General features: G+C 37.2%; 1 protein-coding gene across 1 annotated transcript; it reads left to right on the forward strand.

Moving 5' to 3' along the window:
• The first annotated feature begins 7,803 nt into the window (after positions 1–7,803).
• On the forward strand, positions 7,804–21,631 carry LOC104600518 (NagB/RpiA/CoA transferase-like superfamily protein). The gene is made up of 10 exons (XM_010263497.3): positions 7,804–8,078; positions 8,219–8,332; positions 8,512–8,567; positions 12,254–12,412; positions 12,592–12,691; positions 13,207–13,349; positions 13,441–13,546; positions 20,658–20,796; positions 21,039–21,307; positions 21,411–21,631. The coding sequence occupies exons 2-10, from the start codon at positions 8,237–8,239 to the stop codon at positions 21,474–21,476; spliced, it is 1,134 nt and encodes a 377-aa protein (XP_010261799.1). The 5' UTR covers positions 7,804–8,078; positions 8,219–8,236; the 3' UTR covers positions 21,477–21,631.
• Positions 21,632–26,551: the final 4,920 nt, after the last annotated feature.

Below are 26,551 nucleotides of genomic sequence, written 5' to 3' on the forward strand. Positions count from 1 at the left end.
CAATAAACACCCAATAGTTATATGACACGTCGAATGCAGGTGGGGCATTGGTTAGTTTAATTACGCACGGTATCCTATATAAAAGTGGATCGCAAACACAAATAGCTCCAACTGCCCGGCCGATTTGTTCATGAGAGAAAAAGCAGTCCGAATTGGGATCTGCTCCTTACACACCGCACTGTACACCCACCGCACCGAGCATTGGGAGTATCTCCCGTGCGGGAGATGTTCCCCATACATGGTGATACGTGCTTGTGAGGAGCAGATCCGGCTTCAAGCAGTCCAGCCTATCAAAAATAACAAAAAAAATTAAGAATTATTTATTTTGGATTAGTTGAACACGAGGTTATGTATACTGGTGTGAAACCAATAATAACGTCCCACGTCATTCATGGGCGAGACTGGATCTGCTCCGTACATAGGGCATCTCACATACTACCATCTCCCGTACTTATAAGTTATTATTTACGAGAGATATTCCTAATGCACAGTGGATGTGCCTGTAAGATGCATGTGTGAGGAGCGGAGATTGGCTTCCATCAGGATATATAGAATATCTCTATAGTTATGTGTTTTATTTTATGGAGAGATATTCCCAATGCAATGCAGTAAAGATTGTTCGAATGGGCTTTGCCCTAACTGAAGCCAAACTCACCTGTATTATATTCTGGTTGGGAAAAATGTGATGTGTTTTGGAACACACCATCCCACCATAGTGTGTTTTCATAACCATGGTTCTAAAACACATCCACATGTTCTATAGACTTTGGTGTGGTGTATTTTGCAACACCCACAACAAGAAAAATTCTCTATAATATGGTTTGTTTTTAGGGGAAAATGATTCTATATATCATATTTATAAGATAATTTTAAATATGATATACTTAATAAAGTATTATGCTATTTTTTTTTTGTGTTTTTGTAAGATTTTAACCATTTTCACTTACACTAACCTTATATTTAAACAAATTGTTGCATATATTAGTCTATACCATGACTACCACATGGCCACATAATTTACTATGTATGTGATTTATGATTTATATAAGGTCTTAATTCGTCATATCCACGCTTTCTATACTAAGAAATCGCTATTTTATTTATCAATTTATTAATACATAATTTGCATGCAAATATCACAAATAACAAACTAATTATAAATGTACTTGATAAAAATGCCATCGCTTTAACTGCATATTTATTATAAAAGTATATAAAGTTATTCCCAACAAAAAAAGAATCCCAAGTTTAACAATAACACATAGATGTTTTTAAGTAATTTGATGAAACATATTGTATCATGCCCACATCTCATCTACAATTTTCCCTCTAAGGGTGTTTGCTTCCATGTTTATGTTTTCATGTTATTCATCCACATCATGATTGTTAGAATTCTCACTCACCACCTATAACTTTCTTTATCATGGATAGCTTCCCTCTTTATAAAGTATGTATAATGAAACAAACTGTCGTAATATACCATTGCATGCTTAAATAAAATGATGACATGTTTACAAAAATAGGAAACTTTCCTTTCAAAATGTCAAAACACCTTTCAATGATATTATACAAAGATGAGTAGGTGTAATTAAACAACTCCTTTGAGTGGAACCTCCTACATTGACCACGAAAATCATTAAAGTGAAATCGTTTTCCAAAATTAGGTGCTAAGTATCCAGCCCCACTACCATATCACGAATCTAATAGGTAATACTTTCATATGATAATAAAAATCACAATAGTTATATCAAATAGGTTAAAGTTATCGTTTATAAACCAAATAATTTTGCTAGGGTTACATGTTGGATGATATGAAAATTGTAAATTATGATGAGATGAAGCTTATACAAAAACCCTTGAATCATGTGTGGAGTCTTTCCATTCACAATAAACCAATATAGTAGTATATCAAAACATTCATAGTGCATTCCGACTTTCTCCCTTTACACGATGTTTGCTCTTATAAAGGGACTCATGCACTTATATAACTAATGTCAACTGCCCAATGCAACCCCACAACTATTTGTTATATATAAGATTTAACCCAAATATAATTTAATTCAATACTTGAAACCATGGGTAACATTTCTCTAAATGTTAGTTCCAATCTTCAAGAAACAAACATGAGGATAGAATAATGTTGCAAACTCAAATAAGTTTAATCATATAGAGGATAGAGATCTACTACTTATATTTCCATTCCACATATTAAGATAGCTTAGGGTTAGGGAAGCTCTGCCGATCTTGTCTTGCGCTTGTAAACTTTATTGGGACTAGAATAGTGATGAGCTTAATTAAAAGGTGATCAACTTAGGTTCAACTTGCCCACCTTTAGCACTTGCTTTGTCCTAATTCCGCTTCTAACTAGGATCCTTCAACCTAGCAACTTTTCAGTATAAAGCAAACCGACCACCATGTACTAAAAGAGGAAGAAACTAGCAACTAGTATAGGACTAAGAAATTCATTTCCTTATTTCCTATATAAAAAGATAAATATATGCACCTGTCATTACAACTGAGTTACTTTAGGGTAGTAAACTGTAAGCTAAAGATGTTTTTATTCCTTGCTAAAGGAACCCCATTCATCAAACTATGGAATTGAAAGACTGAGCTCAACAAACTTATGCTCTAAGCTCAAGCTAATTCATGCCCACAACCTTTTGTTAGGCGTTCTATTTTTGGAATTTTGAGAGGGGGAAAGTTGGTGAATGGGATTTTGGTTCTCATTGACCAATAATCCCATGTTTTTTTTTTCAGATTTATGTGGGGACCAGGGAATGTTTATTTTCCTAGGTATCGTTTACCCGTGTAAGTGATACTCATGCATCTTCTACATAGATAAATAATTTTTCCACCTAGGGGGAAGGTTGTCAACACTTGAATGGGACAAAAATGCCCATTTTAATAATAGATTTTTATGGCTAAAATGGTCACTGCCTTGTATATTTAGGAAATAAAAGAACATGGGTAAATCATAAATGCACTTAACCGGGTAAATATTTACTAGGAAAACCTTACCCAGGTAATTGCATTTACCCGGGTAAATAACTTACCCAAAAGCGAACAGAGCCTTGATATTCTTATAAACTATTTTTAGAAAATATTCATTCAAGTTATTTTCATTTATTGTTATTTGTCTAAAGACTCTAAACACAATAAAAACCATTCCCGTTGTTTGCAAATGGCCCCAGTAGGAAAAAATGTCAATGAATGTTGACAACTACTTAGAAGGCAATGCAACAAATTGGGAAATGATACACACTCTGGGTGAAGGAAATTATTTTTTAGAAAGATTAGCAAGTTGTGAAATGCATTTCCTACAAGATGTTTCTTGCATGTCAAACACAAGGGAAAATGCCTTTCTCCATGGAAACCAATATGTAAAGTTATGTTTTTCATCCAACCAAGCATAGTAGCTATTGATCTACTTTAACACATGACCAATAATTGAAGGAAACAATACCAAGTGTGTTAGGCTTCAAGTTAACATGAACTACTTGGTGTAAACCCAAATTAGTGTTTGTGAGCGGTTAGTCTACAAACTATTGTTTCATTTACCAATCGAGGGTTGGCTCGTTGGTGTATTAGCTGGGTTGTTTCATTTACCAATCGAGGGCTCGTTGGTGAATTGAATCCCGCAACCAGCACTTTGGGAAATAAAAGGGGGTAAAGGCGAAAGGGAAAAGTTATTGCTGATTAACCAAAAAAAAGCTGTTGTCTCATGTAAATATTTCTAGAAGTGTAATGTTTGCACACATTTTGTACTGTTCGTACTGTAGCGGGCCTTGTTGGCCCAATTTGGCAACGATAGAAGGTTGTGTCGGTACAGATGGCCCGTGAAGGCTAAGGGTGGGGCCCATTACAAGCCCATGCCCATTGACTGCAGGCCAGACTAGGCCAGGTCGATCTATCTTATTCCATTCTTTTAGTTTTTTTTTTCATTATCATTTTTTTTACTTCACTTCAAAAAAATAAAATACTCAAGAATTTACAAAAAAATAAAGGAAAAATGGTAAATCCAATTGATGAAGGGAAATTTGGCCCGACCTCTCGATCGCCCGACACGTGGCAAAGGCAAGCAGCTCGGGACAGTAGAGCACCCAAAGCGAACATCGGAAGCAAGTCCAAACTCACTACCGAGCCCGAACTCCAGACCGCTGCACTTAGTCCGAGCTCTTTGTTAAGAGCAAACTCCCTGTTAAAGGTCCGAGCTCCCTAAAACCCGAGCTCCCTAAGTCCTAGCTCGGTACTAGGAGCCCGAGCTCCCTACTAGGAGCCCGAGCTCCCTGATTAAGAGAGCGAGCTCCCTATCAAAGGTCCGAGCTCCCTAAAACCTGAGCTTCCTAAATCCGAGCTCCCTACTAGGAGCCCGAGCTCCCTAATAAGAGCGAGCTCCCTATCAAAGGTCCGAGCTCCCTAAAACCTGAGCTTCCTAAATCCGAGCTCCCTGATAAGAGAGAGCTCCCTCCTGAGAACCCGAGCTCCCTCCTGAGAACCCGAGCTCCCTGCAAGGAGCACGAACTGTACTGGGCCCCAAGCCTCACAAAGCTGACCCGAGCTGACCCGTGGCAGCTCGGAACACTCCAAACCGAACTCAAGGCACCTCGCTCGCCACTCCAACACTTGACTTCCAAAGCACCAGGCCAGCCAGACGTACCCGATACCAAGGACGTCTTTATCCAAGGGTGGCATACCTGACTGATTTGGGATCTGACACCTGACAGCCGCATTTCAAACGGCTTCCTGCCACCGCCACCTGCAACCGTCGTCACTAGCCGCAGAGACGGCTCCGACAAAAGGAACAGTGGCGGTTCTGTCCGACCAGAGGAAATGACACCCGAACTGGCAAGAGTTCAGAAGTAATCATGCCCGACCTGACGGAGGCCTGGAAGTGAGTGTGCGAGGTGGTTATAAAAGGCTTCTACCCACCCAGGGATGAGGTATGCTAACTCTCGCGCTATCTGGTTATTCTTGCCTTTGAAGGATTCTAACTTGAGCTTCAGAGCCCTTACGCCGGGCTCTCCCCGGAGCTTCTCTTCTCCTCCCGTTTCAGGTCCCTGTTACTCAGTTCAGAGGCAAGATCATCGACAGCTAAGACCGGCCAGATCGTGCATCATCACCAATGATTGCAACAACATTTAAAAAAAACATCTCAGAATTTTATTTCATATGAATAATCAATTCATACAATAAAAATATAAAATGATTAAATGAAATTAAAAAAATGCCATAATAAAAATTGAAAGTATAATTTTACAATGGAATTAAAAAAAATTGCAAATAAAAAGGTATATATAAGATTGAAAAATCTCAAATTTTACAATAATAAAAAAATCTTTAAGTCCCACTTTATTACTCTTCTGATGATGCATTGGATGATATGTCATGTCCTCCTTTATCTTGTAATTCATCTTTTGAATCCAACCAAATTTTCAGACAAATGCACATCTCCAAGTTTTCATTTGTTGATTGGCTTTTCTTCTCATCTAGCACCATGTTTTCAACACTAAAACAAGATTCTAATGCTACTATAGACATCAATGGGGTTAATAGATCACGTGCTAAAGTGGCAAGCATAAGATAATTACTTTCACGTGCTTTTGTATTAGGCTAAAATATCAAAATATTCTATTTCCTCACATGCTAGGTAGGGATGCAAACATATCAGATCAAATTCAAATTATGGTATATCCAAATTCGACCCAACATTGTTAATTGCAACCCAACTCGCTTTGAATAAACATGGATTTGAATTCAAATCTGATGAGAAAGTCATATATTTAGATATTATTCAATCTGATTTAATTTTGTAAAATATAATAATTTATTAAGAGAAAAATAAAATATAACAATTTAAATAAAGTAAAAAATATATAAGTATCTTTTCAACTATTTACATCATATATATGCATGCTTTTTATAAAGAAATAAATAATATAACAAATTTATAAAAATGCAATATAAATAAACAAATAAATAAATAACATATGTATATGCGTTATATATATTTATATAAGTGAATAAATAACGTATATATCTAATAAGATATTCTCATATCAAGTAGGGGGTTATTCGAATTCGATCCGATTTTCTTATCAATTCCTATTATCCGATCCAATTTAAAGATTCAAAATGGGGATATCCAAATACAATAATTTAGGATGGGATTTCGGATCGGATTGAACCATTATCTGATCCATTTGCACCCCTAATGCTAGGAAACTTTGAAAATTAGTTTACAAATAAAAAATCGAGCCTACTAAAAGATGAACTTGATTTGGATGAAGATGAACAAAACAATGCCTTTACTTGTTAAGAACCATATCATTAATTTTACATGATGTACTACTACTACTATGTTTAGTAGGCAGCACTAAATCTTTTTTTTTTTTTTATTTTAGATTTATAAAAATTATACATACTAAACAATAGATTTTTAATTTATTCTTTTGGTCACATAGATCTGTTTACATATTTTGATTATATGAATTAAGCATTATATTTACACCTTATAATTTTATTGTAGGATTTAATATTGTAACTAAACAATATAAAGGCGAAACAAATCTTATATTTGTAAAAAAATTATTATATACAACTTTTCATTTCCCAATCAAATTCAGTTATCGTATTATTTGACATTATTTGATTATAAAAACTTGAATAATTTATCTATATGGTATACTACCTTAACATAACATAAGTGGAATTCCACCTATGTTGGACATCTAGCATAAACTTTTTATATTTCTTCTATATTGATGACTTAAAATTTTAAAATACTGTTTTCTTTACCTTGAAGATCTAATATATCAAATATAATTTATAATTTTTGAAGTGTATTATGAAATAATATTTAAACAATCTTGTATAGATAAATTTAAAACATACAAGCAGATATAATGTGAAATAGTTTTATTTCTAAAATAGGTTTTAATTGAAAATTTAAAGCACTTATAGCCATATCATTATTATTATTATTAAAAGTAATTGAAAAAATGTTGTCATTGATACCATAATTATATATATTATTTAAAATACTATTTGCAATAGCTAGACTAATATGTAGCCACTCTAATATTGTAAAATTTAAAATTCTTTTATGCAAACCTAAATTTCATCGGTTAAAATAGCAATTAAAAAATGTAACTAGTATTATACTTAGATGACCAAACATGTGAAATAAGATAAAATTCAGAAGAAAAAAGCTCTATCATTGAAACACTCTTAAATCTCGTGACATTAAAATCTTTTGCTAAACACCAAACAAGGTCTTCAACTTCATGCAATGAATCCAATTCATCCCAGAACCTCTCCCTTTTGAGAGGGTGAGTTACGGCCATACGCCCTAGTCAAAATCTAACTAATATTACGCAAAATTTGTGTAAGACAACAAAAAAAAAATATTTTGTAGCAGTTTATGCATAAAACCCATACATTAATGGGTTATGCTCAAAGGTGGATTTGATTCGAGTTGAGCCAAATAGCTATTTGAACCCAATTCACCAAGAAAGTATGAGGCTCCACTTAGAGCTAAAGACTTGAGCTCGAGTTTGACTCAAGTCAAAAGCTCATAACCTCGAAGTTAACTGTGAGCTAAATGTTTTATAAAAAATAATAAATTATATATATGTATAATTTTTTATTTGATATTTTAAAAAATAAAAATTATAATAATTAATTATTATTATATATAAAAATAAAATATTATATATATAATATTTTTATTATATATGTATAATATTTTTATATTTATTATTTATTATTTTCCATTTAACCCAAACTCACCCTCCCCGGCAAGCTGCGACAGTGAAGAGTGACTTTAGACTGTAGAGTGTAGACTACAATCTAGTGAAGTGAGGACTGACGAGTGACGAGTGACGACTTAAGGACGGGTAGCTCCTTGACGGGAATATTCTGTCTCCCACTATCCCAGAAAGCGGGCTATTTATACTGTCGCCGTTGGTGTCATGACGGCTTCGACTTCAATCTGGTGAAGAAGCTTCTCTGCGTACCGGATTACCGTCCAAGATTATAAAGGGTTTCTTAATTCTTATCATCTTATTCAAATATATAAGGTCATTCTGAATTATCTGATACTTAAATTGTTTCTTTCTGTCGTTGAGTATCTACACATGCCAGTCGATACTATTACTTTTCCTTCTAATTGTTTCCGTTTCGTAACATGCTATTACTGAATCTGTTTTCTAATCCACAGAAGCTTGAATAGATTGGAATGGCACCTGATTTGGATTCCGAGGAGGGATTAAGCAACGAAAGTTCGCTGCAATCTATCTGCTACAAGCGAGGTTCTCTCCGGCTACTCGATCAGGTCTCTTACTGGAATCACATGCTCTCTAAACGCTATTACCTTTGCGTTTTTTTGAGTGAAAATATTTATAAAGAAGCTTGATGAAGGCAATATTTGTTATTTCATTTTTTTTCCTATTCACTATTCATTTAATCACTCTTCTGTATTTTTTTTGTTCGACTTTTGTAACTATTATGCAGAGAAGGCTGCCTCTTGAAACTATCTATTTGGATGTCCGCGATGTCACAGATGGATGGTAATGCATTTGTGCTCTTTATCACTTGCCCCAGTTATTATGAATTTTTTCCATGATCTTATTTGTCATTTGAAAGTCTTATTTATTTATTTATTGGGGCACGGTCTGTATAAGTTCTAGTGGTTCATAATTCTTTATCTCCTTACCGCCGCCGCCCCCCCCCCCCAAAAAAAAAAAAAAAAAAAAAAAGAAAGAAAGAAAAGAAAACTTTATCCATGGTCATCACCCAAATATATTGGCACTTTATGGTTTTGTAAAACATATCGTGTCTTGTTCAATGGTTGATTTCTCTTCACTTGTTCCGAGTACCATCATGACGTTACCAACAAGTCATCTTGCATACTATATTAAACGCTAGGGAAGTTACTGGTCAAAAAAGGGAAATCTCCTCTAACCTTGATTTTGTCCACCAAAGTTTTATTAGATATATCTTGATGTCTAGCAGTGTGGCTTGGGCCTGCCTTAAGATCATCAGAAGATGATGAGCTTCTTTTGTTTCTTTTAATCTATCTTACATTTTGAGTATCAGGAACCCCTCCCCACTAACCTTAGTATTGAGTCTATTCCATGTCAGTTATACACAAAATAAATATAAACAGAATGAGTCGTTTTTTTTTTTTCTTTTATGGGTACATATCTTTTTGCTGCTATTGTTGTTTTCACTTGGAGGCCTTATCAAAAGTTTGAGCTAGTTTATGTGTACACTGGTGTTTTTTGCTTCAATTGATGTGAATTCATCATGAAGTAGCCCATAGTGGCATTGTTCCATTTTGGGCTTGTTGGGAACTTTTCATTGTGGTGTTGAATCTGTTGATCTGTTACTTCATTTCCACTGTATTGAATCCTGTCTTTTCCATTTATTATCAATTATGCATCACTCTATACCTTACCATGTCTTAGGAAAGGAAGAATATTTTATCTTCTTGACTACTTGTTGATTCCTTACATGTCACCTGTAATTGTACCATAGTTTTCAAGGCAAAGGTGAGGCTAGGCAACCGGGGGGGGGGGTGTCTTGTTGCCTAGTCGCCTAGGCGATGTTTTTTTTTTTAAGTAAAAAAAATCATAATATCATAGGGTAGTTCCCTAGGTTCCATGGCAACTAATACCCACATTTCCTTAATAATTATCCATAATTTTTATAACTACAAACTTCATTTTAAAGCATAGAAAATACAACATATTCATGAGAAGAAAAAGAAGAAAGAAGAAAGAAGAAAGAAGAAAAATTAGAAAATACAGGGGCTGAAGAAACTAGTATATAAATGAATATTTTAGTTTAATAATGTGTATTTTATAATTATAATCTCAAAAACTAAGAATATAAAAGTATTTCATAACACCATGTATAAATCTGCTTGGCAATTAGGCAAGGCAACCCTCCAAGGGCACCTTGTCGCCTAGGTGGGTGCCTAGGCATTGCCTTGACAACTATGGGTTGTAAATTTTTCTTTTTCAATGAAGTTTCTATTTAATATAAAAGTCTTATTTAGCTAGGATTTCCAAATACCAAAACTAAAAGAAAAGCAGTGGTTATCAATAAAAAAGAAGGAAGAGGAAGTGGAAAAGAGTTTAAGATTAACAGCATGGGATTTTTTTAACCATATATGGATCTTCTATACACTCTTATTGAGCCATCTAGCTATTTGTAATTGTAATTACAATATTAAAGACAAAGGTAAAATCCTTTTAGCATAAAATTCTGGAAACCTTAAAAGGAATAAAAATAGGTTTTTTAATTACATTGTGGGATTTCCTTCCCATGTTTATCTCTTTCCCCCCTTTAACTCCTGTAGAATATGATTAGGACTTAGGATGAACTCAACATGCCCACATAGAAGAAGAGCTCTTATTTGATTAAAAATCCCAAAAAGAGAAAAAGGCATTTTAGGATGAAAGGAACAAAATGGCCAACTCAGTAAAACCAAATTAGAGGATGGAGAAGAGAAACTAATAGTTCAATTAAAGAAAATGGAAGAGATGGCTTAAGAGGCCCGCTTCCCATGTTAATTGATTTTTTGGTGTTTCAATAAACTTTCTTGAGGCCTGAGGGAGTGCTTGCTAGAACCCTTTGGAGTCTTGTAAGGATCCTTTTATGGTTGAAACTGGAAAGCAGAAAGGTGGATTGAATTCCCTTTTCTGGGTGAACAATCTCCACCACCTGAGGCTGCAGCATGTATATTTCACTTTCTGGTGTTCTTTGTGCTACTGGCTGAATGCTCTGTAGGAAAGTTCTTGTTAGTTACCCTCTCTAGACTTGTTTATGTTTGAGGAGAGATGATCTGTTCTACTTTTGGTGCTGTTAGAAACTTGAGCATTTTGAATTCTGTTGACTTGAGTCCATTCCTTAGCCGGATCTTGATGACTTGAGTTCAGGCCTGGGAGGTTTACAAGACATGATGGCTGGTATGGGAGGAAATAAATGCAAGAGTGCTTCAAGAAAAAAAAAGGAAAATCAGGTGGAAATTTTGATAAAATATTACTCGTGGGCATCTCACTGTGTAAAGGGAAGAGTTAACTGATTTTTCACTTTAGTTGATGATATTCTTAGATCATGGCATGGGATTTCAAAATCTTCTGTAAGAAGAGAGATTCAAGTGGAAGGTGGTTTTCTCTAGCCCAAGGTGCAATAAAGTAAAATTCTGAGGACTGCATGGACTCTCCTAAATGGATGACATGTCCATGTTGTACACGTATCAGAGTCTGACATCCAATGGATTCTCGAGGACACTATGCAACATTTCCTTTTTATCTCCTAGCTTATTTGATATAAATGAACAGCTGATATACAAGATGAATGCCATTTATCGTATCAAACATTACTTAGTAATAAAGGTGAACTATTTTGCAGGTATATAATGTTATAATTAAAAAAACATGGACTATTTTAATAGAATATACTTTTTCACATACAAGGCTTAGATGATGATGATGATGGTGACACTTTTCCATAGACGTTTCTGTGAGTCCATGTTTTCTCATCTTCCAGAGTCGGACTCTTGGATGTTTATTGGATTCTGACTCCTATTTCTGTGTCCATACACAACTGTGGAGCATTCAGAATTCAGAAATGAAAATTGTGACATCATCTGTGATTTTACAGGGCTAGTTGGATTTGATACTGCAATCAGGGCAGAAATACTGGCTCTCTTACAAGGATTGAGATTTTTGCATGTTTTGGGATGTCAAAGATTAGATGTAGAAGATGATTCTTAGGTTGTTATTGGCTGGATGAATGTAGAGGAGTAAGGTCCTTGGCAGATGAGTTACTTATTAGAGAACCTTGGTTCTTTAACCCTTGGAGAACATATCTCACTTGAATCAGGAGAACAGCAAATTAGTTGGCTGACAATCTTGCCAGATCAGGAACTAGGGTCAGATTGTATTGGGGGAGTTCCATGCTTCAAGAGGTCAGGGTGGAGGGTGAGACATATAATGTTTCTTTTGGGGTAGGTACGACCTTTTCATGTAAAAAGGTTCATAGTACTACCACCCAACTTACGTTACTGCAAAGTATTTCTGGTTCATAGTGTCACTGGCCTGATTTTCTTGTAAAAAGGTTCTCTAGGGGCTATTTCTTCTGTCTATTTGATATATTAATAAATCTACACAAGTTGGATGGTAGTGCACCTCAATATATGCAATATCTCAGTGGTTTTTAACTTGGAATGCCCTTGATCTTGCAGGAATGCAATAAGGGATATGGTGGTCCGTGGTGCGCCAGCAATTGCTATAGCAGCAGCGCTCTCCCTCGCTGTAGAAGTGTTCAACTTGGAGTCTTTTGTTGGGACATCTGGTGATGCTGCCTCTTTCCTTATTAAGAAATTAGAGTACCTTGTCTCCAGGTATTTCTGGATGAATATGGTGCACTCCCTTTTTTTTTGATAAAAAATTTGGCGTACTGCTTCTTAACCATGATCTTATTTTCTGTTTATTGCTAATTAAGCTCTTGATATTAAGGATCTTTTTGTGTTCATTATCAATCATTGGGTGGATATATACTCATATTTTCATGCTTTTGCAGCCGACCAACGGCAGTTAACCTTTATGATGCTGCAACAAAGCTTAAAGATGTCATATTAAATGCTGCTTCCACTACTGGTGAAGCCAGATCTATTTTTCATGTAGTAACTCTCTCTCTCTCTCTAAACTTTTAATGTTTTTGAAATGAAGTAGTTGCCTTGTGATTTGGTTTAGTTGATCTGTTGTAAATTAATTGACACAAAGTTGAACAAGTTTATATGATTCTATTATGCTAAAATAAGTAGCTAGTATGTTTTGGCAGTGTTTTCAAACCTTTTATTTGATCTGGATGCTTGAACTGGTAATCATGACAGCTGATTGGGCCCCCAGGTTTTGGATGGTTCTGATTGTTTTACCAGGCAATCCTGTTAGTTAAACCATCTAACCTGCCACTGGTATGGCCTTCTAGATTGACATCTTGGTCAGTTTTAAAAACATTGTGGTTTGGTTCTTTTGGTTAACCTCCCTTCCCAATAAACATTTATTATGCCTTAATTTCAGTATACTTCTGCCATTTTTTTATTGCAGTAATCTCTCCAGGTAATATTGAGCATGTACCGCAGATGGTCTTCTTGCCATAGCAATATGATGGATGCACCCTGTGTTCATTTTGCAGGCCTATATAGAAGCTGCTGAAACCATGCTTAATGACGATGTTGCTTCAAACAAAGCAATTGGGGCATATGGATCAAGCTTTCTTCAGAGCCAACTGAAAGATTCCAATAGGCTGTCGATTTTGACACATTGCAACACTGGCAGGTGTCTCAGTCTCTCAGATTCTTTGGATAGTGTTTTGTATGTTTGTTATGTAATCATTGGATCTCTATTCTTACCCTTACTGCTTTAACAGTCTTGCAACAGCTGGGTATGGTACTGCTCTTGGTGTTATCCGTGCACTTCATGCTACAGGTGTCCTAGAAAGGGCATTTTGCACAGAAACACGTCCTTTTAACCAGGTCTGTCTTCTTCTACCCATTTCTAATTTTCATTGCCTTTGTATCATGGCAGAGATTGCTCAACACATCCTTAGCCACATGGGTGCAGTTCCAAGAGCTGAGGAATTAGTGGCTTTTAGAAGGATGTAGTATGTTAAAAGGCTTCAAGTGTATATCTAATCTATAAGAAGGGATTGGTTTAGGCACATCTCCAATGTGATGAACTGAGCATATTCTTAGCTAAAAGGCAAAAAGAAAATTATTTTGTAATAATAAAAATTGAAGTACCTGGATACTTTTGTCTTTTAAGATAAAGCCATTTCTACTCAACTCAACTCAGTCGTAATCCCTGTTATTTGGTTTTGGTTACATGAATCCTCTCCTACCATTATGTTCTATCAAGAGCTATGTTTTCTGTCAAAGTGCAAGTCTTAGGATCATTTTTTACAACTTCAAACCATGGCTTCTTTGGCTTTCCCTTTGTCATTTTACATATGTACTTTTTAACTAATGATTAGAGGGTATGCCCTCTTTTCTAAAAATGGAACATGCCCAAATCACTCTCCCCTTATAAAAAGTTGAGGAAAATGGATAGTTTTTATTATTTAGCTCTGGTTCACACACTATTGAGACATCTGGCAGCAGCATAGCAGAGGCACAGATGACTATGATCATTCCTACATAGGGCTCTTTTTTTTCCTCAATAACTGAAAACTTCATTGAGTGATAGAAGAAGGAAGAGTACAACATATACAGAGTAATTGGACAAAATCTCTCATCTCCAACTCTATTTAACCCTTAAGTTACAACACTGCCCAGAACATTTGATCCCTTTTCCAACGCTTGTTTAGCTAATACATCAGCAATGCTGTTAGCCGATCTTTGCACCCATTGAATTTTTACATGCATTCCCTTGTTATCCATGCTAATGCGTAGGTCTCTTTTTGCTCAACAAAATTGTGAATTAGTGTCAGTGTTTTGACATTCCTTTCAAAAGATGCAATAGTTCTTGCAAGAGAGCCCTAACATTGTCAACTAGTTCAATGTGTTAGAATGTTAGAATGATGTCTCTTTGTATGAGTGTTCGGCTGATAAGAGTTCTTATTAGCCCATACTTAAGTTTAAGTTATCCTGTAACTGGGCCTGTGTTAATGGGCCTAAGCCTGTTTAATGTTTTAAGTTAACTGGGTGTTCCATCACTAATCAAGGGCATTCCAGTAATTTCTTGTATCTTGTACTACATTCAAATATAAATAATAGCATGGTTGACTGGCTAGTACAGTTCAACATTCCAACATCTCTTTTTCTTCTCCTCTTTTCTGCTACTTCGACTACAGTAGTTCAGCTTTCATGGTATCAGAGCATTGAGCACCTTCCTGGTTATAGCCGACGCCATCTCCTCTCTCTTGCTGTCTTTCTTCTTTTTTTTTTTTTTTATCTGGGTTGCTGCTGTGAAACCCTAGGGTTGCAGGAGAACAACACAAGGTTCGACCTAGGGTTTCCCTTGGTTGTAGGGCGCAAGGGAGGTAAGATCCAGAAGCTGATGCCCTACTAGTTTCTAGTAGTTAGCAGCTATTCGGCTGCTAAGAGAGGTCTGTATAGGACAGACTTAGTTGAGGACTGATTTCAACAGTCCTAGTGTTGGCCGTAAGGAGGGGAACTCTCTTTATAGTTGCAGTACTCGAAGTTCAAGTGGAGTCTGCATAGCACAGGTCGGTTACCAGCCTAGAACACCTCATTTGCTGTTGTAACTGAATTGCTTCAGAACTGTGACAGTCTCGGCAAGTCTGAAACTGTGTTGCGAGCTATTAGGGCCTGCTGAGGTCACTTCGGCTAATCAGAACCTGCATCAGAACTGGTTCAGAATTTTCAGAACTGCTTCAGCTAGTCTTAAATTAGTGCCATCTACACAGAAGCTGCAGTCAAGATGTCTTCAATATCCGGAGATGTTTCTTCTAGGGATAATAGACCTGCGGCAAGGTCTTCAAATCTGGAAAACCCTAATCTGCACAGCTTGCAGATTACAAGTGTGCTACTGGACGAATACAACTTCAGGGAGTGGTCCGTTTCTGCAATGCTGTTTATTACTTCCCGTGACCTCACAGGCTACCTAGATGGGAGCAAGAAGGAACCTGATGTTGGCAATGTAGATTATGCTGTGTGGCGCAAGGAGAATGCCACTGTTATGTCCTAGTTGCTTGCCTCTATGACTCCTCGGGTTGCCAGGACTGTTCATCACTTTCCTACAGCAGCCAAGATTTGGGAAAAGGTGTCTAAGGCCTATGGACAGAAGAAAAACAATGCTAGAATCAAGGACAGAAGAAAAACAAGGGGATATGACAGTTGCAACATACTTTGCAACTCTGGAAGGTCTTTGGGAAGAACTTGACCATCACCGATATTAGAGTGGGAAAATGCCAGGGACAAGGAGAGACATGATAAGCAGATTGAAGAGAGTAGAGCCTTTAAGTTCTTGGCTGGCCTGGACCCAGTGTATGAGGGTATAAGGTCACAAATTCTAGGGAGAGATGAATTGCCCGAGTTACACCATGTTTACTATCTGGTGAGGAATGAAGAAGTCAGGAGAAGGGAGATGCAAGTTGACTCCCAGACACAGTCAACTGGACTATCTGGTGAACATTCAGCCCTAGTCTCCACTAAGGGAAATAGATATCCAGACAAGAAGTCCCTCAAGTGTACCCATTGTGGTGGTGAGAAACACACAAAGGAGAAATGTTGGGTCTTGTATCCTCATCTGAAGCCAGCTGCTTTGAGAAAGAACAAAAGGCAACATAAGGGTCACACAACAAGTGGGAATCTTGCCACCAACAACAGTAGTGACAACTCACAGAGTACTCCGACAGTGTCCTCTTCCTCCACAGGGCAGGTTGCCGACTCCTTTGGACCAAGTACTTTGGGCTTCACAGCTAGTGAGGTAGAGGTTCTCAGCCGGGCGTTAGCCCGTTTGAAGAACAATCCTTTAGCTTCCACCTCTCTTGCCAAATCAGGTACAACCTCTGCATTTAGTGCAACTAGTTCCATTAATTCTACCTCTTGGGTGATTGATTCCGGAGCCACTGACCATATGACACATATGTCCTCCTTATTCTCTTCATATCATTTGTTGTCTGGCCAGGATAAGATGAGAGTGGCTGATGGGTCTCTCTCCACCATCTCTGGAAAGGGGGTGGTTGACCTAAGCAAGGATCTCTCTCTTAAATCAGTCCTACATGTTCCTAGTCTTACCTCAAATCTGTTGTCTGTTTCAAAGCTTACAAAAAATTTGAATTGCAGTATAACTTTTTTTCCCTCTCATTGTGTTTTCCAAGACAGATTGATGAGGAGAACGATTGGGAGTGGTCATGAGTATGGGGGCCTCTACTATTTTGATGCAGACATCAGCTCAGCCCTACAAGCTTCTGCTACTGCTAGTTCGAAAAGTGTGGAGTCAATAACTAGGTTGCACCTGTGGCATGCTAGGCTAGGTCATGTGTCTTTCTCTTCTCTAGCAATATTGTTTCCCGAATTATGTGAGGGAATTCCAAGTCAAAGTTTAATTTGTGATGTGTGTCAAATGTCAAACGGTGTATCCAATTTCTAGTAATGAAATTCGAGCTCCTTTTGATTTAGTTCATTTTGATGTTTGGGGACCTTCACCCATTGTTTCCATTGATGGCTTCCATTACTTTATCAGTTTTATTGACCATTATTCTCGGTGCACTTGGATTTATCTGTTAAAAGGACGTGATGAAGTTCCACGGATAACCATGATTTTTTGCAAGATGATTGAAACACAAATTGAGAAGAAGATTAAGCAATTCCGGTTGGACAATGCAACTGAATACTTTGAAAGATCCCTGAACTTATTCATGGAAGATGCAGGCATGTTACACCAATCATCATGTGCTTACACCCCTCAGCAAAATGGGGTTGCTGAGCGCAAGAACAGGCACCTATTGGAGACAGCTCGAGCCCTACTTTTCTAGCACAAAGTGCCCAAGCAATATTGGTCTCAAGCTATACTCGCTGCATCATACCTGATAAATCGGATGCCATCTAAGGTATTGGGTATGGAGACTCCTTTCTCTGTTTTGTGTCCTACTCTTCCAGAATTTCCTTTTCCTCCACGGGTTTTTGGTTGTACATGCTTCATACATGTGAAGGATCCAAAGAAAACCAAGTTGGATCCCAAGGCTACGAAGGGAATATTTTTGGGGTACTCTCCTACACAAAAGGGGTATAAGTGTTATGATCCTGTCTCCAAGAAAAAATGTCACCAGAGATGTAGTTTTTTTGAGTCTCATCCCTATTTCCAGTCTTCTCAGAATCCTCTTCAAGGGGAGACTAGTGGGTTGGAAGAGGATTCTCATTCTCTATTCTTTTTTGTTCCCCTTTCATCACCTTCCACTACTCCTAGCTGTGACATTCCGGATCAACCTAGTGAGGCTCCCACTGTGCCAGTTACTTCTCCTGATACAGCAGATGCTCCTGAAGGTTCCAGTAGGCAAGAGAAAGAGATACTTACATACAGCAGAAGGAAGAAGGGCCCTCAACCTCATGATTGCAACCAATTGAACTCAAATTAATCTGTCTCTGCAATCCAAGGTAATTCTGACTCACTCACTTCGGATTTGGATCTTCCTATTGCTCTCCGTAAGCCTGTTCGTTCTTGTACCACCCGACATCCCATAGCTGATTATGTTTCTTACTCACACTTATCTCCTGCTTATCACTCCTTTGTGTCTGCTCTTTCCTCTGCATGTGTCCCTTCCAGGTACTCAGAGGCGGCATCTGATCCAAGGTGGAAAGAAGCCATGAATGAAGAGATGAAAGCCCTAATGAAAGCAAGAACGTGGGAATTGGTGGACCTGCTAGAGGAGAAAGGCACTGTTGGGTGCAAGTGGGTATTCACAGTAAAGCACAGGGAAGATGGGTCAATCGAGAGGTACAAGGCTAGACTTGTGGCAAAGGGATTTACACAAAAGGAAGGAATTGACTACAAGGAAACCTTTGCTCCAGTAGCAAAGCTCAACACAACCAGGGTTCTACTGTCACTAACAACAAATTTCTCTTGGGAACTCCATCAGCTGGATGTGAAGAATGCCTTCCTAAATGGTGATCTTCATGAAGAGGTATTCATGGAACCTCCACCTGGCTATGATGTTGGAAAGGTGTGTAAACTAAGGAAAGCATTATATGGTTTGAAGCAGTCTCCCCGGGCATGGTTTAAGAGACTTTGTATGGCCATGAAGAAAGTGGGGTACAATCAGAGCAGTGCAGATCATACATTGTTTACAAGGAGACAGGATGACAAACTTACGGCTCTCATTGTTTATGTGGATGATATGGTGATTACTGGAAATGACGTGGAAGAGATGAAGAGGCTGAAGGAGTTCTTAGCTTCAGAATTTGAGATCAAAGACCTGGGAAATCTGAGATATTTTCTTGGGTTTGAAGTTACTAGATCAAGAGAAGAAATCTACATATGTCAACGAAAATATGTGCTAGATCTCCTAGAGGAAACATGCATGATGGAATGCAGGCCAACAAACACTCCAATAGAACCGAACCATGGACTATAAGAATCAATGGGTGAGGAATACTGTGATAAAGAGAGGTACCAAAAATTGGTAGGAAAAATGATATACTTATCCCTTGCTCGGCCAGACATTGCCTATGCAGTGCATGTTGTTAGTCAATTTATGCACTCACCAAAGATCCCTCATATGAGAGCAGTGGAAAGAATTCTTAGATACTTGAAAACTTGCCCAGGGAAAGGAATTCTATTAAGGAAAAACAACAGACTTGAAATTAAAGCCTACACTGATGCTGATTGGGTTGGGTCTGTTGGAGACAGAAAATCAACCTCAGGTTACTGTACATTCTTGGGAGGAAACCTGGTCACATGGCGCAGTAAGAAGCAGAATGTTGTGGCTAGATCAAGTGCAAAAGCAGAATACCGAGCTATGGCACACGGGGTTGCTAAACTCTTATGGCTCAGAACTATTCTTAATGAGCTTGGTATTAAGGCTGAGAGTCCTCTCAGGCTGTATTGTGATAATAAAGTTGCTATCAATATTGCCAACAATCCCGTGCAGCATGACAGGACAAAACATATTGAAATTGATCGACACTTTGTTAGAGAGAGAATTGTTTTAGGAGAACTCTGTGTGCCTTATACTCCATCAGAGATGCAAATTGCAGATGTATTGACTAAAGGACTGACAACAACAAAGTTTAGGGACATACTTGGCCAGCTAAACATGATTGATATCCATGCGTAGCTTGAGGGGGAGTGTTAGAATGTTAGAATGATGTCTCTTTGTATGAGTGTTCGGCTGATAAGAGTTCTTATTAGCCCATACTTAAGTTTAAGTTATCCTGTAACTGGGCCTAAGCCTGTTTAATGTTTTAAGTTAACTTGGTGTCCCATATCGTGGGCATTCCAGTAATTTCTTATATCTTGTATTACATTCAAATATAAATAATAGCATGGTCGACTGGCTAGTACAGTTCGACATTCCAACATCTCTTCTTCTTCTCCTCTTTTCTGCTACTTCGACTACAGTAGTTCAGCTTTCACAATGATTGCAATTTGTATGGTTATTTCCTGCTCTGGTAAATCTCCTATTTGGGGAGTAGTTACTTGCAAGTTTAAAAATATTGATACATCCAGGCTTATCGGCAGGGGTGTATCGATACTTTTTACCCCACGCTTTTTATTTTTTTATTTTTTATTTTTTTTCAAAATTTCATTTTTAGACATATCTTTGTATTAATAAAAATATTGGTTTCCTGAAAACACCTTTAAATAGATGCATCGGAAACCCAAAGATACGATATGATATACCCGATACAGGGCGTATGTATCAATTCTTTGAACCTTGGTTATTTAATCATTGGTCTCTTTTTTTTTTTTGTAGAAACTTAATCATTGGTTTCAAATCCTAGCATCTGTACCCTTCATTCTCTAGAAACCTTTTCTTGTCCCATCTAGATTATCTTCTTTGTTTATTTGCTATATCTTTTTAATAGAATCTCCAATTTTTGAAAAAATCTTTAGTTAATTGCTCATGTGAAGGGAGTTTATTATGACAGTATTGGTTGGAACAACTAATCATATATAGTGCAGGGGTCCAGGCTCACAGCCTTTGAGTTGGTTCATGACAAGATACCTGCCACTCTTATAGCTGATTCAGCAGCTGCTGCATTAATGAAATCTGGTCGTGTTGATGCAGTTATCGTTGGAGCTGATCGTGTAGCTTCAAACGGTATTTTCTGTGAGGAACATAATCATAAATTGATTTATCTGATATTTTTTGGGTATTTGGTGATACACACCACTAATAACCCCCTCCTCAAATTTGGTGGTTGCGGTAATAGAATCCGCATATCTGCTGGAGCGAACCAACTAACATACCAACTGAGCCACCCCTCAGTTGGATTTATCTGATTTGAGCCGATACTGTAAAATAGGTTCTAGATTTTTAACACATTTATATTTTAAATGCAGGTGACACTGCTAATAAGATTGGAACCTACAGCCTTGCCCTTTGTGCATTATATCATGGGATTCCATTTTATGTGGCTGCACCAGTGACTTCTATTGATCTATCCCTTCCTTCTGGGCAAGAAGTTGTAATAGAGGAAAGGTCAGCAAAGGAATTACTGAATTCACGTGGAGGACTTGGGGAGCAGGTAGCTGCGTCTGGGATCTCAGTCTGGAATCCTGCTTTTGATGTCACCCCAGCTAATCTGATAACTGCTATAATAACTGAAAAGGTATCTCCTTCTAGCATGTTTTAGTCTATACAATTACTGTGTTGGAATCATTACACGCATCTAATTGATTTTCGTTGTGATAATTGGCTTTTGTTCTGAACAGGGGGTTATTACAAAGAATGGCACCGAGTCTTTTGAAATCAAGGATTTTGTACATAAGGCTGGTTAAACTGTTATATTGGTCCCACATTCTGATCCAAGGTGCTTAACATAGAGAAATATTTTAAAGTTGTGGAACGAATTGGAAGAATTTCCTGCTGTCATATTTATTCTTCCTGGATTTTTTAACATAAACACATCCTCGTTTTATTTTCTTCTTTGCAAGCTCATGGGCCATGTCTAGTCTTATTCATACTCATCAAAGTACTTAGGGCAGCTGTTCGGTGATTGTGCAGAGGTCCAGGTACTTGTGCCGTTGTGCGTTTGTTTCGGGCAGTGTTTTCAAAACCGGACTGGAAAAATTGGGAACCGGTCACCCGTTTTTTGGCCATTGAACTGCTGACTTGGGCAGTCAAACCGTCGAGGACAACGGTTTTAGGCCAATTTTGTTTTTTGTTTTTTAATTTTTTATTTTTCAGAGTGGGTCATCCATTTGGACTGGATGGTTGGACAATTCGACCTGGGACCGGACCAGAACAGTTCCCTATCCGGTTTGGTTTTGAAAACCTTGATTTGGTGTGCTTGCACTCCAGTCTGGTTTTGACCACATTTGGTAGCAGTGTTTTTATATATTGTAAATCCATTCTCAAGAAAGTTTTTTGCATCAATAATAGGTATAATGTAAATACTGATTTTCTTTCATTTTTTTTTTATGTAAAACTTTCTTCTCTTCTCTAAGCTTTCTAGTCCGCATTTTATGCCTTTAGTAAACCATGATCACTCTATTCTAAGGTTCAAAGTATCGATACGTATCATGTGATATGCCCCTACAGGGGGTGTATCAGGGTTTTGACCAGTTAGGGGGTGGAGGAGCCTTAAACTGCCCCCTGAACAGGTTTTGAAAAAAAAAAAATAAATAAAGCAAAAAAAATACTATCGATATCCCTCGGTGTATCGGGCGTATCAGAATTTTGAACCTTGCTCTACTCCACCGTGTAAAAGTGTATTTATACTGCAACCAAATGCAGCCAATATTTTAAATGGGAAAATGTTTGAAGGGAATGGTTTGTGGACCGATTCATTTATGAAAGCTCTCTAAACAACCTAGGACTATCACTATGTGGCAACATATTCCAAAGCGGAAAAAAAATTCGAGGGTTGATTTCACTGACCTCCTAACATGAAGCAACCTGTATTTAAAAAGAAATTGTTTGGGTCTCCCGTCTTCTTAAAACTGTTCAAAGTAAATTTCATACTTCCAGTTAGCCAAAGAACGAGATTATCAGATTACCCAACAGTTGGAGTTTATCCAACTCAGCTTGAATTAGATGACTGAAAATACTACTTATTCACTATAATAAAAATTCAATACATTGTTACCTTTCTTCAATGGCCGAGGAGGATGATTGAGAAACCACAAACCCCCATAAAACTCTCTTAATGTCCATAAAAAAACTATGTTATAGAACTTAAAAGAACTATGAACAAAGAAACCCAATTTGTTGGATGAAAAACCATTCATTTGTTTCAGATTCTATTACCATAATCGTAAATGAACAGATTGCTTCAATTGTTTGGGGAAATGATTTAACTTAACGGATTTAGTGGATGGAGCTAGCAAGGATTCTCCCTAACCCCTAGCCTACATCCCCAGCTGAGAAGGCAGAGAGATGCCGACAAATTTATTCATGCGTTGGTCTATTTCGGCTTGTGATCTTCACCATTCCAAGTTTCCAACAGCCCACTGCTAATTCTACTCTCGTGAAGAAAACTCTTGTTCATGTCACATTTGCTTTATCATGTTTCCATGTACAGTGGTGTTATTGCCAAAACATCCTCACGTGAAAAAAAAAAACACAAATACCTTTGACATGGACACATGTAAAATCAATGATGGGGGTGGATTTCGTAGGATTAGCATTGTTCGAATTTCGAACAGTGATTTGCCTTTGACCAAAAATAGCTGTGGAACCTAAGACAAGGCCAAGAAAGATTAGGGTCCATTTGGTTCTCAGAAATAGAGGTTTGGAATTGGTCTACTTCAATTTCAATTGTTTAGTTGGGCGCAACAAAATTCCAATTCCAATTGGTGGGATGGCATTTTCTATTTGAGGGAATGGCCATTTGGTCCTCCTTCTCTAGCAAATGAGAATCTCATTCCAGCTGATTTTGAATTGATTCCAATTCCCCTTTGAACCAAATAGGTAGGGAAATATACCATTCTGATTTCAGAGGGTTTTGGTTCCAATTCTGATTCCAACTGTGAACCAAATGAGGATGGAGTGCTCTAATGTTTTTTGTTTTTTGCACATGCATGAGCATGATGCCTTACCCACTCAATTCCTTGTTTATTTAAAGGGTTATTGATTGTAATTACTCCTTTACTCTATACCCATGCTAATCTCTAATGTACATGAAGCTTTAAAGCAGTCCAGACTGCTTTATCCAAATGGTTAGCCTTAAGGCTTTTGATTCATTGGTTAAGCACTTAAGAAATAGTATGAAAGTCATAACTTTCATGAAAAGGACTACTTAAAATAAATGTCCTGTTTATTTTTTGGGAAATTATTTATCTAGGTAAGTAAATGCACTTATTTGGTTTTTAGAAAAATGCTTATATAGATAATTACACCTATCAATGCTCTTTTGTTTTTTAAGTAATGAGTAAAATTAAACAATAACCGTTGTACCCATAAATATCATTATTGGAAGGGGCTATGTTCTTTTATCATGTGTTAGTAATTTTTCTCACGAAGGAAAAAATGGAGAGAGGGTAATACTTAACAAGTTAACTAATACACTTGGGAATAGTTTTTTTTTTTTTGTCAAAAGACCCACTAATTCCAGAAAATGAACGCTGTTAATAAATCAACTCTCCAATTGACCAAGTTGCCCACCTTTTTACTGCAAAATGAATGGTAACAAAATAAAAGCCACCAAAGGAAAAGGGTTAATTGTTGCTATAAAGTGTGAACTGTTATGTTATGAAAAGAAAGGGCTACCACCACCAGAGTAAAAGAAAAGTCGTTGTGGAGAGGACTATTTGCCGCTCTGAGTGCATGTGGAATCTATTCAGAATAAAGTTTACCAAAACATCAATTGCAAAAGTGAGTGTGGTGGTATAGTGTAATGTTGAAGGATAAACGACTTGTGCCTTACGCTTTTGATGTATTGATCAAACACGTAATAGAAAAGATCAGCTTATGTGACCCAAATTCGACAGATCCAGGCTGGTATCACTTATATATGCAAGGAAATTAATAGACTATATATGGAATCACGGATGTTGATTGTTTAAAAACAAAGTAACTGAAAGTCTTAAAGTGGGTGAGAAATAAATTTGAACCCAAGCCTATCTTATGACGTGGTTTAGATTCGATTTGTCGTGTCCGAGTCGAAACTCATGACACCTTTTTAAGTCTTCAACCTTGTGAAGGAAGAAAAAAACGAAAGAGTACTGAACTGTTAGAAAGCATCGTTGACGTAGCGCGATAGATGATTAGATGCCCACTTTCTATATACGTTGTTATGTTATGATATTATTTGACCTCACCCATCTAAACTCCAAATTAATTATATCAGATATAAATAGCACAAACAGCCCTCTGGGTTCCTAGAAGCGCTCTGTGGAAATGGACAGCTCCGTTGACGAGCAATTCCTTACCTCTGCAACTTAGTCCATTGGAATCGCATAAACTGCATTGCACGAAAAGAAAAGAAAAAAAAAAAAAACCCTAAAAAGACGTTTCGATGTTGAAAGCTGGTTGGCTCTCCTCATCTTCCGATTGGATTTAATTCATCCCTGACATCTTACCTCATCCTCTGATATACCGCTCTTTTGAAAATTTTATCAGATGGAATTGTTTCTATATATGTGTTTATTCTGGGGCATCACAAGAATGGATTCTGCAGTGCTGCAGCTGCGGCTTTGTATGTAGATCAAAAGTTGATCACATAGAACCAGCCCAGCCCCCAACATAAGCACACAAGTTGATCGATCACTCTACAGTACTACAGTAGGTCTGCGTTTGGTGGTTATTGATGGCCGTAAGCCCGTAATTGAGATGTGGGGTGGGGCTGTAGTGTCTTGGTGGGTAGCATATCTCCACTAGTTTTAATTGATATGGCAGTAGATTTGGTATTGAAAACCAAACATCTTCTATATTATATTTTATATACTTGTTCATAAAATTTAAATCCAAATATCATTTGTCATATATACGTGATTAATGCTAATTTGTAATTTGTTTTCGCCCAAATAACCTAAAAATTTTTACCAATCCAAATTAATAACCAGTTTGGTAAGTTTCTTTTTTTTTTTTTCTCTATAGTTACGTTCAAGGTTCTAAACATCTATACAGGCTGATAGGTCGAAGAGACATATTAGCCTGCTGTATTGTTGGATGCTTTTATTTGTTGGTATAAAATCTGTTTATCCCCTGAAATAGGTCAATCGATATATAGGATGCGTATCAATTATACATTGCGAAATTTGGATCCTTGGTTATATGGGTTTGATCTCACCCTCCAAATTTGAAGGATGCCAAGTGACTATCAGGGCTCTTTGGTCACTGGCCTTCACCAAGGGTTTAAGTTTGGAAAATTTCGATCACATCAAACCTTTGGTCCATGCATGTATGTTCTTTTTAAATTCTGATATAAATAGCAGCTGAGATGGTCACTCCATGCTAATCCAAGAAAAAGGTACAAAGCCAAGATGAAAAAACTTGAAGACATTTAGAGGTAAGGCTTATGGGCCTCAAATACACCCAGCTTTGTCCCACTTCCCCAAGTTCTCTTCTGAGACTTGTAAAAAAAATGTTTTCTTCTTCGAATTGTCTATTGCTGGTCCTAACAAATTAAGACAGCAGACTTGTCATACTCATACATCTATCTATTGTTTATTATGCAGAAAGGTCCATAGACTTGTTTTTTTTTTTTTTTTGGTAAAACATATATTTCACTATATAGCACCTAAAGTCTCAATTTTTATTAAGCAATGCCTATCTTTCTGCCTTTGTGGCTGACGAAACACGATAAAGAGTAGAATAAGCTGTGTTTGGTTTGTGGTTGACGAAACAATATAAAGAGTATAATAAACCACGTTTGGTTTGAAAAAAAATAAGAAATGGGTATAAGTTGGGT

The sequence above is a fragment of the Nelumbo nucifera genome, chromosome 8, assembly GCF_055504915.1.
Source record: "Nelumbo nucifera cultivar China Antique chromosome 8, China Antique-T2T, whole genome shotgun sequence".
Classification (NCBI taxonomy): Eukaryota; Viridiplantae; Streptophyta; class Magnoliopsida; order Proteales; family Nelumbonaceae; genus Nelumbo; species Nelumbo nucifera.

Bases quoted from the DNA above. Each gene is read 5' to 3' on its own strand.
- LOC104600518 (XM_010263497.3), top strand. From the start codon at position 8,237: ATGGCACCTGATTTGGATTCCGAGGAGGGATTAAGCAACGAAAGTTCG. The intron at 12,413-12,591 runs GTATTTCTGGAT...ATGCTTTTGCAG, and splicing joins TTAGAGTACCTTGTCTCCAG to CCGACCAACGGCAGTTAACC. The intron at 20,797-21,038 runs GTATTTTCTGTG...TTTTAAATGCAG, and splicing joins TGATCGTGTAGCTTCAAACG to GTGACACTGCTAATAAGATT.